This window comes from Camelus ferus, chromosome 9, assembly GCF_009834535.1.
Source record: "Camelus ferus isolate YT-003-E chromosome 9, BCGSAC_Cfer_1.0, whole genome shotgun sequence".
NCBI classification, from domain to species: Eukaryota; Metazoa; Chordata; class Mammalia; order Artiodactyla; family Camelidae; genus Camelus; species Camelus ferus.
The window spans coordinates 61,463,718-61,479,186 of NC_045704.1; the positions used below are offsets into that span (position 1 = coordinate 61,463,718).

Consider the following 15,469-nt stretch of genomic DNA (forward strand, 5'->3'; position numbering starts at 1 on the left):
CAAAGGGAAAGAGGAGTTGGGGGGGAGGAATAAATTAGTAATTTGGATAACAGACACAAAAACTGCTATATACAGAACAGATAAGCAGCAAGGATTTACCATATAACACAGGGAACAATATTCAATATCTTCAATAACCTATAATGAAAAATAATTTGAAAAAATAATATATATATATATATAACTGAATCACTTTGAGGTACACTTGAAACTAACACAATATTATAAATCAACTATATAGCAATTACAAAAAAACTTCCACCATGTTAAAGAGGAGCTTGGTCATGCATTTTTAATAGATGATAAGTATATACAAATAACAGATCATTGTGTTGTACATTTAAAATTAACATAATGTATGTCAGTTATACCTCAAATCAGAATTTATTTTTAATTAAGTTTCTCATCAGTGAGAAATGTTTAAACATTGAAGAGATCATCATCTACAAGTCTTGACCAAAAATTTCATGCAGTCATTTCAAGCATCAAACCTGGTAAACAAAAAAAAGATTAACTGTAGGTAGCAGATCACACTGACATTTTGTTTCTATTGAATGCATTTAAATGAGAGATATGACCATTTTCTTTTAAAATGTCAATATTTAAAACAAATCAGAAATGACATGTTTTGCATATACTCAAACTTATAATAAATAATTTTACATATCAACTTAACAATGTGTGAGGGTAAATATTGTATAATTCCATTTATATAACATTGTAGAACAGGAAAAACTAATCTATAGTGAAAAAGATCAAAACCATAGTTATCTCTAGAAGGGGTGGGGCCATGGATGAACTGGGAAAGGGTACAAGGGGACTTTCTAGTGGTGATAATAATGTCCTATAGCTCGACAGGGTTTGGAGTTAGAAAGGCAAAAGCATTTGTCAAAAATCATCAAATGGTATAATTGGTAGGGGAGGTAATTCGTTGTTTTTTGTTTTCTGTTTTTTTTACTGGAGGTACTTGGGATTGAACCCAGGCCCTCATGCATGCTAAGCAAGTGCTCTACCACTGAGCTATACCCTCCTCAGTCAAATGGTATACTTAAAATATGAGCATTTCATTGAGATAAATTTTGTCTAAAAAAGGAGAAAAACTGTAAACAAATATTTGAATTCTAGTTAATGTTATGCATTCTGAAGAATTAAAGGGTGAAATTCATTAATGTCTAAAATTTATCTGTAAATGCATAAAAAATAAAATAGATTGACAAATGGGCAGATGTAGACATAAGTAATGTAACTAAAACAAAGTGTTTATAGTAGAATTCAAGTGATGAGTATGTGGTGTTCACTGCTCGATTATTCAACTTTTTTGTATGCTTGAAAATATTCATAATAATATATTGGAAGAAATGTGCAAGGGAGAATATATTTTTTCATAATTATTTCAGGGAATGTGTAGACAAAAGTTTGGAGACCATTGGTTTCTTTTATTAACATTTGCTGATGGATCTTTAACGTAAACTTAGAATCCAAATCTCTCACCAGAATCCCAATTATATTTTCATCTGTCTCCCAGACCGCTTCATCTGGATTTCCCATCAGATCTAAAACTCAACAGACCCAAGTATGAATTTATTGTCTTCCTGTGTCATTTAGAAATATCATCAGCTACAAGTAACAGAAAATGAGGGATATTTTTCTTACATAACAAGAAATCCGGAGGTAAGTGGCTGCTGGTGTTGGTTCAAGAGTTCAACAATCTCCTGGCTGGAAGGCCCGCAATTCTCTTGGCCTTTCCTTGTAGTCACAGAATGTTCTACAGCTCCAGGCATCATGTCTGGGTTCAAGACGGGAAAAAAGGGAAGGGAGCAATGCCAGAGACAACTGAACCTTTTATCACGACAATTTCAGGTTTTCCAGAAACCTGCCAACAGACTTCCAATAAATCCCATTAATCAGAACTGTGTCATACAGCCACCTCTAGGTGCAAGAAACCAGGAAGCAAGTATTTAGCTTTCCTATTCTCTAAATTGGATGTAGGATTGGATGATAGGTGAGCCCACCTACAATATCTGTAACATTCTCCTCCAAACCTACTGCACCTTCTATAAGCCCTATCTCTCTTAATGGTTCCCTGATCTGCCTAGTTCCTTACCCCAGTAAGAAACCCCGGAGTCATCCTTTCCTCTCTTTCCCCCTCTATTTCTTACATCTAATCTGTCTTAATCTTGCAGCAAGTCTTGGAACATCTCTCAAATCTGAGCCTCCTTCCTATACCCACTGCCACCATCTTGGTTTAGGTTCTCATTTCTTACTTGAACTGCTATAATAGTCTCTTAATTAGTTTCAAGTCTTAACTTCAAACCAACCTCCATGCAGCCCCAATTTGACTAAAAATAGAAATCTAACCATCTTATCCCTTGCTTAGATCCTGTCTCTGGCTTTGCATAACATCTAGGTTAAAGGCTAACTTCCTTATCGTTTCATTTAATGTAGTCTCCTACCTTCATATAATAATGTACTCCTGAACACATGTTATCAGTTAGGATGCTCTAGTCCTGTCAAGGGTCAGTTTCTCTAAGACACAGCTTTGGTGGAGGCGGGCGGCTGGGGAAGTCTACACTGAAAATCTGTGTCTGTTACGTTCGGCAGGCAACCCTCTGTCTTTAACAAATGTGTGCTAAAATTGTGGTATGAAAGAACATAGATTTATATGCTATAACAGAGGTTCTGTTCCCAGAGAGTACAGAATATATAGTCACTAAGTGTATTTTGTCTTAAAGACATAATTCAACAATATGTTTAAAGTATATCATTGTTGTTCATTCAGTTCAGAGATTTACTGAATGCCTACTATGTATCAGACTCTATTCTATAATTTAGTTCTTTTCTAATAGGTCAGAGATGATAATAAGTGTTTGACTAAAGCTAAAGATTTGCCTCTTTCTGTATACCTAATGATTTCCAACTCTGCTTCTATTTTACTATTTGGGGCTTATGCTTATAACCAGAATCCATACTTTCAATTTTCTGTCTTCATTTTTATAAATAAAATTCACAAGGTATACAAACAAATGTCCAAAGACACAGATGTCGTCCAAAGACAACATGGTAGAAACTGCCTGGTTGACTGATAGAGTACAACACAGTGGTACCTAGTCTTTATAGAGTACTTACTCTGTGCCAGGCACTGTTCTAGGTACTTTACAGCTATTAATTCATGGACCTTCACAACTGCATGAAGTACGTACTGTCATCTCCATGTTGCACGTGCGGAAATGAGGCCCCAGGATAGTTTCGCGCTTTGGTCAGCTGACTGAAAGTTGTGCCCCAGCACCATCCCGACTCACCTCCCTCTGCTCCACTCAGGCTACAGCAGTTCTCATGGTCCCTCCAGGAGGCCTTGTCCTCTCCAGCCCTGTGCTTTTGCACATGCTGCCCCTTCTGCTCTTCCTCTCTGCTCAGGCTCATTCAGGACCAGCTCAGGCCCACTCTCCTCAGCGAGGCCTTCCCTGCCCAATGCCCGGGGCCAGCGGCTTCTGACCCGCACCCTGCCCAACCTCCTCACCTTGCTCTAATTATTTGCTTACAGATTTGTCTCTACCACCATAGACAGTGCTGCCAGGCCTATGATACGTACTGATGATTTTGCTGAATTAATGCATAGGCTCCCCGGATTTTACACTTTCTCGTCGCCCCCATACTGTCTGGCACCACATATTGCAGACACTTAGTCAATGGGAGTGGGAGCCTGGTTTCCCCGCCAGCAGCCTAACGTAATAAAATAAAGCAAAACAAAACCTGCCCCCCTTTCTCCTATCTCAACATCACAACAATGCCCGAGGAATTGGATTCCTTTCCAAGCCCTCTCATCAGCGGAATCCAGCAGGACCCGGGGATCCGCTGGCCAGGAGGAGCAGGGTGAGGATCAGCCTTCTGGGTGTTTGGGAAGCCGCATCTCTCGCCTTCTCCCAGTTCTTGCCTATTAAGGTAACAGTTCTCAGAGGAGCGCGGGAGGGGCGGAGGGAGGGTCCCCTAGAAGCGGCTTCCGCGGCCTATACGCTCACAGGGCGCTGGGGAACCACAGCGCAGTCCGGGACCAGGTGCCCCCAGCTGGGTGCCCTGCAACGGGTACTGCCAGCTTCAGGGCGGCCTTGAGTCCTACTTATCTCTTCTACTGGTGGCCACCTTTTGAGGTTTCCATAGTCACCGGGGGCGCATCCTTATTTCAATCATCACCGCAGGCCTCAAATGAGTCTCTGCACAGAGAGCTGATAAAATGGGTCTCGGGTCCCCAGTGAACGCTCCTTCCTCGCAGATGCTCCGATAACCACCACGAGGGGGGCGCCTACAGGGCGCGTCGCCCTGCCTGGAGAGGGAAGGAGGCAGTCCCCCGTTCCGGGGGGAGAGCACGGGTACGTGCTCCCTCTGGCCGCTCGACCCCCACCCCGCAGCTCCCCAACCCCTGGCCGGCTTTTAGGCACCGGGTCCTCGCTGGCCCTCTCTCACCCGGTGCAGGCTCCCGCCCCGCCCCGCCCCGCCGCCCCGCCCCCAGCAGGCCCCGCCCACGGCCCCTCGCGCTCCGCCCCCTCCCCGCCGGCTCTCTCAGCTCCGGGCGCTCGGAGCCCGGGCCCGGGGACTCGGAATCCCGCCGCCGGGGCCGCAGCATGGGGCGCTTCCGCGGGGGCCTGCGGTGCATCAAGTACCTGCTGCTCGGCTTCAACCTGCTCTTCTGGGTGAGACCCGGAACCGAAAGGGCCGGGCAGGGGAGGGGGCCGGGCGGGGGCGCAGGGCCAGGGTCCCCGGGGAGCCGACCGCTGCGGTGTCGGAGCCGGGCTCCAGAAGGCAGGGAGTTCAAAAAGGCGGAGGTGAGAAAAAGGCAGACAAAGGGCGGGGCGGGGGTGGGATACTGGGGGAGAGGACTGACAGAGAGAGCAACGAGAAATGGTGAGAAGCGGGAGACCCTGTGCGGCTCTTCCCGCCGAGAAACCTCTCTGCCTCGGTTTTCATCTCCCTGCTGGTGACTCCAGGTGCGGGGACACTGGCTTCTCGTCACCTCTGGCCCCCCATGCACACACCCCCTTCTCGCGCAGCCTTTCCCCTGGAACCGGGGCCTGGCCAGGGCACCGGGACTGCCAGGAGTGGTGCCCCATCCCGAGCGTGGAGACAGCACCTTGCCGTGGTGGGCTTGTGTAGGAAATTGGGGGTAGGGGTGGAAATGCTATTGGAGAGTCGTCTTTTTTCTGGGTAGTAGGGGAGGGTACTACTGGATGAAAGGAGGTGGTGGTGCTCTTCTGTGAGGAAATGGGCGGAAGGGAGGGGCTTCAAGGGGCAGCCGCGTCGCCCCACAACCCCCAGCTTGCAGCCTCTGCTAAATACTAATGCTCCCAGAGATGATCTCATTCAACTTTGCATTGAATGAGCAACATTCCCGGGATCAGTGGGTCGCCACAGACAGATAGGGCCATGACCCTTGTCTCCTATATTATTGGGACAAGATTAGGGCTAGACGATCCCTAGATTCCTGGATACTCTGCCTCAGGCCCTGCAGGACTGGGGAACAAGGTCTGAAAATTGTCTTGTCCGTACATTCCCTCTTGGGCTTCCTCAAGAGCATGTCAGCCACTATAACTGTTCAGATAGATCCTGAAGGAAAGTACAGATCTTTCTTTGGGTGAAGAGGTTCTTAGAACTGGGAGGAAGCAGCAGGGGGCTGGGTGGTTTGAAACAACTGGGATAGCGGAGGGTAGTTGCCCTATCTACTCTGGGGAGTTTGTCTTCCTGTGACTTCAACTAATTAATTATTGAAGGACTGTCTCTGCTTATGTCCGCCAACCCATTAGCCCAGAAGCCTGGGTGACTCCAGCAATTCCAATCTGTCAGAGGCCAAGTTGCCATCCTTAGCATCCTTCAGCAAGGGAAGGTGGGAAGTAGGTATCCTGTAGACAGCCCTGAATTTTAAAAATACACAGGCTTTTGTATACTTGGGTATTTACATCCAGCATTTTATGAGGAGGGGCATTTCTAAAGGCCCTTTCTGTTGTGCTTTTTAATAGTCTGGCTTAATTTCAAAAGCTGTTAATTATAGATGTTGTGCTTCAGTGACACTCTTCACTCTCACTGCTTACAAATTCAAAAGAGGTTTTATATCAGTCTGAGAAGGAATTCTTAGGCTGGGTTCTGTGCTTATTTAGTACCTGATGTTGTGCCAGCCTTTCCAGGGATAATAGGCAGCATTTATTGAGCATTTTCAACGTGTCAGGAACAGTGCTAAGCACATTGCATTCATTATGAGCTTAATTCTCACAACAATCCTGATGTGCATACTATTATTGTCCCCATTTTGTCAGATAAGGAAACAGAGGCTCAAACAGGTCTACTTGCCCAAGGGTCACACAGCTGATGAGTAGCAGAGATGGGACTCAAACTCAGACTTCATGCTTCTAAGCATCGTGGTACATTTAACCAGTGGTTCTCAAAGTGTGAGTCCTGAGCCGGCAGCACATCAGCATCTGCCAGAAACTTGTCAGAGATGCACTTTCTCAGCTCCATCACAGGCCTGCTGAATCAGAAATTCTGGAGGAGGGACCCAGCAATCTATTTTAACAAGTCCAGGAAATGCTGATGCCTGCTCAAGTTTGAGTACCACTCTGTTAAATAATCATTAAACAGGAATTATAAAGACAACCTATTATGTAAATATAAATATATATAATTTATAAGTATATATATGGTTTATGAATTTTAAATACCATTCCCTAAGATGCTAATCTAGTTGAGGAAACAAGACCAACGCGTAGAGAACTACAACAAACATGACAGATCTCACGCTTCTGACTCTAAACACGGGAAGGAAGGGAAGTAGGAACAGAGCAATGTTTGAGTGCCTACTATGTGTTAGCCACTGGGCTTAGACATGACCTTTCATAGATCTAATCTAGTTAAGGAGCTTAGAGGAAGGGTCACAGCAACAGTGAGGGATCAGGACAGTTCTCCTAAAGAAGATGTTTCAGCCGAAGCTCAAAGGACTGGTAGAATGGAGGTGGACAAGGGTGAGGCAGTGACACACCGTCCACCAGCAGAGGAACAGAGCAAGGGTGAGTGTGACCACCATCTGACAAAGAGCTCAGGCTCAAATGCAGAGATCCCAAGCGCGGTGTGCTTGAGCAAGTTATTCTTACTTTTAGCTCTGTTTTCCCAGCTGAACAATTGAGGTAACAGAGTTGCTGAGAGGATTAAAAGGAAATACATAAAGCTCCTGATCTCATCTTCCTATAAGCCCAGTACGTAGTAAGCACTCAAATTTTTTAAATTATTATTTTTATTAAGTGCTTGGCACACTGAAAGCATTTAATAATAAAAGTTAGCTCTCTTCCCCAGAGTCCCTTTAATATTGGGGAATAGTGTATACGTTTGCCAAGTGACTTGAGTTTGTGTTCATTTTAGGATAACTACACATCGGCTTCTCTATTGGTACTTTTGGATTTTCCCCACTGGAACTTGAATACTCTGAGAGCAGGATTTTTTTTTCTGTCTTGTTCATGGATGTGTATCGCCTAGAATAGTACCCAGCACATAGAAGGCGCCCAATAAATATCTGTAGAAAGAATTAATGAATCTGCAGATTAGGGAACTTGACACAAATGGCCTTCCCGAGTTGTACAGATAATCAATGGTTAACTTAATCTGGAGGTCTGAGCCTCTCTCTTCAGCTCACCTGTCAATTTGTCGTTCGCACAGATTGGGTCCAGGAGGGGGAATATGGGGCCTTCCTGGAGCCTAGTTCCATGGGCGATGGGGAGCGGGGACCAGCAGCAGCAGTCACCGGCAGGTTTTCCTTGTCTGTGCATGTACAACCAAAGGGAAGGAGGCCACCTGGAACAGGTACCTATGATTGAGAGGAAAGCGACTGTTTGGGATAAATTGTCTCCATATCTACCTTCACTTGTAACCAAGGGAACCTGATTCCAAAAAAAGCTCTCCCCCCCCCCTCCAGTTTCTGAAGTTGTTTTTCCCAGTTGGAGTGGTTTGCAGGAAGTTTGGGGAAGGGGCAGAGGGCAGGGGACAGTTTTCCTGAAAGGACAGGACAGTTAGTTGTGACTTCAAGTGCCATAGTTACACACATTCGCAGAGGCTTGCATGCCTGCCCTTCTGAGGTAGGCGGTCCCCCTGGTGACAGCACTTCCTTGCCTGCTGGGAACTCCCCAGAAGGCAGACACAGAGGCAGGGGTGGGGTATGTTTTGTGATCTGCAATTTGACAAATCGATTTGCAACCTCCTTCTGGCAACTTGGTTGAAGTTCCCCAGGCTGTGCTCCTGATTTTATGAACATTCAACTAGATCCTGCCAGAGCCAGCACAGCACTCCCTGGCCCAGGGCTGCTGACTGTGTTCACCGTTGAATTTTAACAAAACAAAAGCAAAGCCAAGCCCTGAGCCCCGCTAAATTAATTTCTGTTATCATGGTTGATGTCTGACATGAAACCCTTCCTGACATCTGCCACGTCTAAATTTGGACACTACAATCAGATAGCGTGGCATAGCCCCATGCCTTTCACTGAAATCACCTTTATTTTTTCCCTCCGTTGCATAGCAATATAAATAAAACACCACAATCCACCAAGCCACATATGTTGATTTAAAGAAAAAAAAAAAAAACTGGGCGCTGTTTATTCCTTGGTTTATTGTTGTGTCCTCAGCGTTTTCCTACCATTGTGCTGCCTGAGCTGCTCAGGGTTCTCCACCAACAGGAAGCAGGACCGTTCATTGTCGAAAGTCAGATGCCGTATATGGCTCGTCTGAAGTTGCTCTCCTTTCCTTCTCACCGCTATTACCGCAGCTTTGGAGTTTCACTTGGTGATGCCTAACAGGTGCTTTTAGGAAAGACGGTGTCTTGTGGGCTTGGGAGTGAAAGATGTTTGACTGCACTGAAGCTCACAGAGGTTGCCCCCTCCTCTTTCCCAAACTTATTTCAAACAGTAACTTCAGAGCTGGTTAAAAAAATATCTGAAGAAGGTTTTCTTTGGGATTCACCCAAAAGCTAGACCACCCCAGAAGGCGGATAGGAATTTCCTTGGCCTCATTGTACAATAGCCTTCCTTTCTGATTTTTGTCAAGGTGGGGAGAGAGCAGCAGCAGTCAGCCTCTGCTAATGTGGACAACGTGGGCCCAGTGGTGCTGGGAGGGGCAAGGACTCTATGACAGGGGCCAGTCTGCAGAGGCCAGAGCTGTAGTTCCAACAGTTGAGTAGCCCTCCGCGAGGTCCAGGCAGCGTAGCAATTCACACTCATGAATTCAAAACCTGGAAGGTGGCTACTGGCATCTCACTGTTGGGGTTTATTCCTGGCTGTACTGTTTACTAACTAGGGAAGCTGGGTTAGTAAGCTGTTTAACCTCTTTGAGCCTCCATTTTCTCATCTATATAATGGACATAATCAAGTACCAGCATCAATCTGTGATCTTGGTGCAGATAAAATGAATAAATATACGTAGTCAGTATGGTACTTGTGCATAGGAAATACTCAGTAACATAAGATATTAGTGGTAGTCATATTTAAACACTAGAATACAAGTGGGAAAGTACAGTCCAGAATCCAAGAGATTCATAAAGGTAAAGAGAAGTGGGAAACAGTTGTCCTAAATCCAACCAACCAAGCAAAGTGGCAAGAGTCTTCTAGCTTATGGAAGGGATGGAATCAAAAGGAGAGATTCCTTCCTCTACAGTTAGTCTAGTCACTCAGCAAATATGTGTTAACCCCCTACTATGTGCCCAGTTCTCTGCAAGGTGAGGGACATTCAAAACTGGTTAAGTCACAGGTTTTGATCCTAAGGCACTCGGGCCTTCATTTGGCGCTCCGCTGTGCGTCTGAATGCAGCTGACTGTCTCTCTACTGTCTTTGCTCCTCGGGGGCAGGGAGTGTGCCGTGCAGGTGTCCTCCTCCTTCCATCCCTTGGCACCAGGAGGAACTTCAGCAGTCACTGGCATGGCTCCGGCTGACAGGGTTGTGGGCACTGACCCAGTGTGACTGTTTGTTTCTTGCTCTGCCTCTGAACTACCAAGGGAAGCTGGTGAGTGGAAATAGGAAACCCTTTGGTGATCAGCACCTCTCAAACTTTAATGTGCTGACAAACCACCTGGGAATCTTGTTCAAATATATCTTCTGATTCAGTAGGTCTGCATATCTAATAAGCCCCCAAATGTTGCTTATGCTGCTGACCCAGGGAACACACTTTGAGAACCACTGGTTTAGATGTGGCTTAAAGGTGTCAAAGACCCACTGGTGGCTCTCATTTCTAAACAGGGCAGGGAATACCCTTCCTCTTGGCCTGCTCACCTGGCTTCTTTGTGGCAGTTCTCTTAATTCCAGTTACCACTTTATCGTTATTCTTTTAAGATATTTTTTACAGTAAGACTTGATGGTTTCTACAATTACCAGGAGGTCATCTCTCCGCGGTCCACTGCATTTCACTGTGTTATTCCAGAACATGCAGTATCTTTGGGTCTCCAACCATGTGTGACAAGAGAGAACATAACCTCCATCCTCCACCTTAACATTGACAGATAATATCGCGACGTGACTGTTCCCCAAAAGCAACGATGCTACACTGACCACTGAGACAAATCATGTCATGCTTGCTATGGAATTAAGGAGAAGGAGTTAAGGATGAGGCAGGTACGATGGGGCTACCAGATGGGCTGGCTGAGAGCACATCATACGGACGAACTGGGGTTACCTTGGCCTGCTTCTTTCATCCTCCTTCAATTTTAATTGGGGACAAAAATAACATTCATATGATGTTTTGGTTAACAAAATACTTTTACATACACAATCACACTTGATCATGAATCACAACAATCCCATGAAATAATATAATCCCCATTTTACAGATGTGGAAGGTAAAAGCCAGGCACAGTAGATATTATGTCTAGGATCAAAGAGTCAGAGAGGCACAGAGCCAGGATTCACACCCAGGTCTTCTGATTTTAAACCCTGTGTTTTTTTCACTGTACTAACTTATGAGGGCATGTGGAATATAAGGGATAATAAATGCTACTGGCTTGGAAAATGTGAAGTCTGTGACCAGGGAGATTATATCCAGTGTTTGTCTTGCTGCATTCCAGAAATGCAGATGCAAAGAGGTGCATAAAACACTTGGCATATGGGAGAAAGAGGAGAGAGGCTGAGAGCACTACTGATCAGTTTAAGGCAGAAGAAAAGCAAGATGGGAATTGAGAAAGGGTATGTATCAAAAGACGATGTTTAAAATTAAATTGAGAAGCAAAAAACTTGAAGAATAGTAAGCGTTACATAAATGTAAGCTCTGTGCCCACTGCTTTCCCATGCACATTTTGTATGTTAACCTCTTTCATCCTCATAATGACCTTTGCAATAGCGGCTTTACATATTAGGAAACAGAGGTACAGAGAGTTTGAGAGCCTTGCCCGGGGTCTCAGAGCTGGCCAGTGGCGGAGCTGGGTTTCTGTGTGTGACCCCAGAGTCTGTGCTCTTAACCACTCCAAGTCTACAGACTGACAAGGAGAGAAGATAGAAGCCGTGGTGAGCACGTGAATCCTAGCCTTGCACTCTCTAATATGGCAGCTGCGCTACTAACCACATGTGGTTTTTCAAATTTAAATGAATTAATATTAAAAGGAATTTAATATTCGGCTCCTAAGATGCACTAGCCACATCTCAAGCACTCAGTAGCCATGGGTGGCCAGTGGCTGCAGTGCTGGACAGCACAGATAGGGAACATTTACATTTATATCATTGGAGAAAGTTCTATTGGCTAGCTCTAGCCTAAATATAGTTATTCCTTCTCTCATAAGTCATCTTTTCCTGTTCTTCTCTTAGTGGGTCTTAAAAAACTACAACTAAAGTTGGAGGGGAACATAGTTTTTGGAAAGAAGCACTGACATACCTAGTATAGAGGTTTAGAAAACTCAGAGGAATCCCAGCTGTCATGGAAAGAGTGTAGAGCTAAAATAAAAATGAGTAGAGGGAGGTGGCAGAGGATGAAGTCATTAGAATCATGGCAGCGGTGTTTCCTATCTTGAGTGGGATTAAGTTTTCAGTTTTAATGTCACATTAGTGAGTCTAACACTGTAATAACAATTAGTGCTGGGCACTCACTGTTCTAAGTGTGTAATAGGAACTCATTTAATCTCTTAGGGAGGCACTATTATTACCTCCACTTGGCCGCTGAGGAAGCTGAGGGTTAGAGGGGTTAAGGGACTTTTGCCCAAGATCACGGGACTAGTAAGTGGCAGAGCCTGATTCAAACCTGGGATGCCTAGAACCCCGTTTTATCTGCTGCAGCTCCTCGACACCACAGCGTATACATGGGAATGTTTTTGTTCTTATCCTATCCAAGAGCATCATTATTCAATCTGAACACTTAGAAGAGGCAAATTTTCTAGAACAGCTGGCAAATGTTCCAAAGCATGTGCCAAGCCCTGTCCTCCCCATCACAATGGTGGTTGAGAGTCAGCTTATAATATTAGGGCAAGGGAATGGGACAGAGACAACAAAGCCCCCAACAGGGCAGGGACAGGGGCCTGGAAGCTGCTGCCACTGGTCGGGGAAGCCCGCGTGGTCTCCCTGTGCACACAGTATCTGTCTAGTCCCCTGTAAGCGGCCCAGTGCTGCCTGCCTTCCCGACACGAAGTCATTTCCAGTCAAATTGCTGTTAAAAAAAATCTCTCTAGAATACGAAGCAACACTTTCATGATTTCTACCGGATTCCATCCAAGTTAACTTTTTAATAATTAAAGTGTTTTGACTTGTTCCAATCTAACCTGAGTTTTACCTGAAACATTTGTTTTCTCTCCTCTCTCTGGAACAACTAAAATTCGGTGAGGATCATTATTACTGATTGATATTTAAGAATCCTGTTTATCTGATCAAGAGTAGTTCTCTCAAACTACCTTGAACAGTATCAGGCTGTAACATAAATATTGTTTAATGTTCCGTCTCTGCTTATGTAAAGCCCGACCTAGATGAGATGTCGCAGCAGTCAGGGTAGCCCTCAAGGTAGTGTTTACTCAGAGGGCAAGCCTGGGGTAAGAGCTAGCCAGATGCTGCAAGGAGGAAGTTCAGAGAACATAGAAAAAGACCGTCATTGTCCTCCTGTCCCCTCGGTCAGGTGGGGCAGACACTGGATTTAAGTCACTTGGGTGACTTGGTGGGCTGGATTTTAGTTTAGTTGTATTTGATCTTCACTTGATAAAGCCAGCAGCTCACTGGAATCATTAGCCAGTAGTCGCCGGCATTTCTGTATGAAGAAGACTATACAGCCAACACCTTTCTGCTAATTCTTACCAATCTCACCTCTCCTTTTCTCTGTATTTCTTTAGAAAAAGGCTGAATAAATAATACACTTTCCATTATCTCTGTTTAAGTTACTGCTTTATCATCACAGCAAGTTTTCCTTCCTAGCTCAGTTTCCTTCCCCCAAGCTTGGTACCCCCAGTGCATCTGCACTGCTCACCCAGCAGTATCAGTCGATCCACACTAATTAACTCTATAACGACCTCAACAAACAGAAGAAAGTGTGTTTGGCACAAATGTATAGCCCAGTTGTCTTCCCAGAGATGAATACAACACACCTGATTCTGTCCTGGTTTGGACTGCAGAACCCTTCTGTTAGCGCAGAGAATTAAGCATTGATTTCAAAATATATCCTTACCTGAAGGAAGTCTCTCAGGAATTTCTTAGCATGAGCTTGTTCTTGAAATCCTTACAAGGAAAGTAATAGAGGAAATCAGAAACACTGGTATCTAACCAGTGCGCTTCCAGGCTGACAGCCTTGCATTTCCAGCCCAGCAGCCATCTCACCAGGCGCTGCCGCAGTCCTGCCTCCCAGTCCCACCCAGACCACACCAGGTGAGCAAGGCGGTGTTTCGAGGTGTTTCGAGGATCTGCAAGGTCCTTGGAGGTGGTTTCGCCTGGATGTCATATGGCATTTGGCTCTTGTATTTCTTCTGACAAAATCCTTGATTTTGAGAAAGTGCCATCTGAATCCTGGCCTTGCTTTCACTGCATAATAGGATGAAAATCTTGGGAGCTGGCTTTCCTCTCTGAGAGAATTAGTATCATCTTCTAGAGCAAATGTGCTTCTGACTTTTGCCTATTAAAAGGATGAAACTCCATTACCCTTATGGTATCATAATTTGGTTTGCAATCAGATCAAGAATTGTGAGTGTTCATTACATGATTCCATCTGGGATGAGAACTGCCACCAAGAACAAGTATTAGCTTAAAAGCTTTTAATGAAATCTCTAGGGTTGCAGTGTTATTTCCAGATTTATGTGACATCATGCCAAAGAAGAGAATTGCAAAAGAGTTGGGTGTGTATATACATAGTATTTGCCCTGAAGGAGCAGGAATACAGAGTTTATTTTGTTTATTCTTTCATCCGAGTGCATTCTGTGTGAGTGTGTGTGTGTGTGTGTGTGTTGCCATGATTGCATTAAGTATTTGTAATATGTCCTGCCTGTAAAAGGCATATATAGATTTATTCTTTGTGTCCATGGCTGATGCATGGCACGCATCCCTGCGGGCTCAGGAATACACAGAACTGATTCTACCTGCTCAAGTTTTGTTTTGTTTTTCTGTGGGAAGGTGTTTTGCTGAGTATATTCAACACGTGTTCACACAGTGCCTTCCGAGGTGTCTGCACAGTGTTTCCCAGGTGCAGATGAATTTGAAATGAGTACTTTGTGAAGTACTCACTCAGAGGGCTGTGAGGAGGTTGTTCACAATGGCTGCTGTCAGCCTGTTTAAGGTCAGGTTGCCACTAAAAAAAAATCCTTGCTATAGGCTGGGCGGCTTAAACAACGGGAATTTATTTCTCACAGTTCTGGAGGTTGGAAAATCAAGATCAAGGTACCAGCTAATTTCATTCCTGGTGAACGCTTTCTTCCTGGCCTGCAGACAGCTGCCTTCTCTCTGTGTCCACACGAGTCAGAGAGAGCGCATGCGCACTCTGGTGTCCCTTACAAGGGAATCCCATCCTGGGGACCACCCCCCATGACCTCATCTAAAACTAATCACCTCCCAAAGGCCCCACTTCCAAATACCGTCACACTGAGGGGTGGGGCTTCAGCATATGAATCTGGCAGGGACATGGCTCGGTCAGCGGCACAGCCTAAACGGCACCTTTGTGAAGGCCCTCCTTTCCTTCATTTGACAGATGCCTGCTGGGAGCTGGCTCTGCCAGGTGCTTGGGGCACAGGAACATAGACCCTGCCCCTGACCTCACACAGCTCAGGCTGCAATTTTTTTTAACTACAGAACTATTTAAACAGAAATGGTTATATGAGACATGGAGGCGGGTTCACACCTAGGCCAAGGTAGACTTTCTAGAGGAGGTGACACCGGAGCTGACAGCTGTGAGTGGGTGCAAGCCAGGTGGAGGAGAGCTTCCGAAGCTAAGGAAATAGCTAGAGCAGAGGGGCCGAAGGAACTGAAACTGTGTGGCTAGAGCATCTGAGAACAATTAGCTGTGTCTCCAGCTAG

The 15,469-nt window shown here is 45.2% G+C and overlaps 1 protein-coding gene and 1 long non-coding RNA gene across 3 annotated transcripts in view; one reads left to right on the plus strand and one right to left on the minus strand.

Annotated features, from left to right (window-relative positions):
* On the minus strand, positions 1-4,460 carry LOC116665862. Of its 2 annotated transcripts, XR_004322610.1 has the most exons (4): positions 3,300-4,460; positions 1,654-1,786; positions 1,492-1,553; positions 1-491 (listed from the first exon to the last, which is right to left on the minus strand). It is a non-coding gene; the product is annotated as an uncharacterized LOC116665862 (long non-coding RNA). The 2 variants fall into 2 exon arrangements; XR_004322609.1 differs by lacking the exon at positions 1,492-1,553 and having other exon boundaries at positions 3,300-4,398.
* Positions 4,461-4,527: 67 nt separating this feature from the next.
* The window catches only part of TSPAN2 (tetraspanin 2), a 38,013-nt gene continuing 27,071 nt past the window's right edge, over positions 4,528-15,469 (plus strand). Inside the window, exon 1 of the mRNA XM_032486974.1 lies at positions 4,528-4,685. Within this exon, the coding sequence (XP_032342865.1) occupies positions 4,617-4,685 (69 nt within the window). The 5' untranslated portion in view covers positions 4,528-4,616. The remainder of the gene's footprint in view (positions 4,686-15,469) is intronic.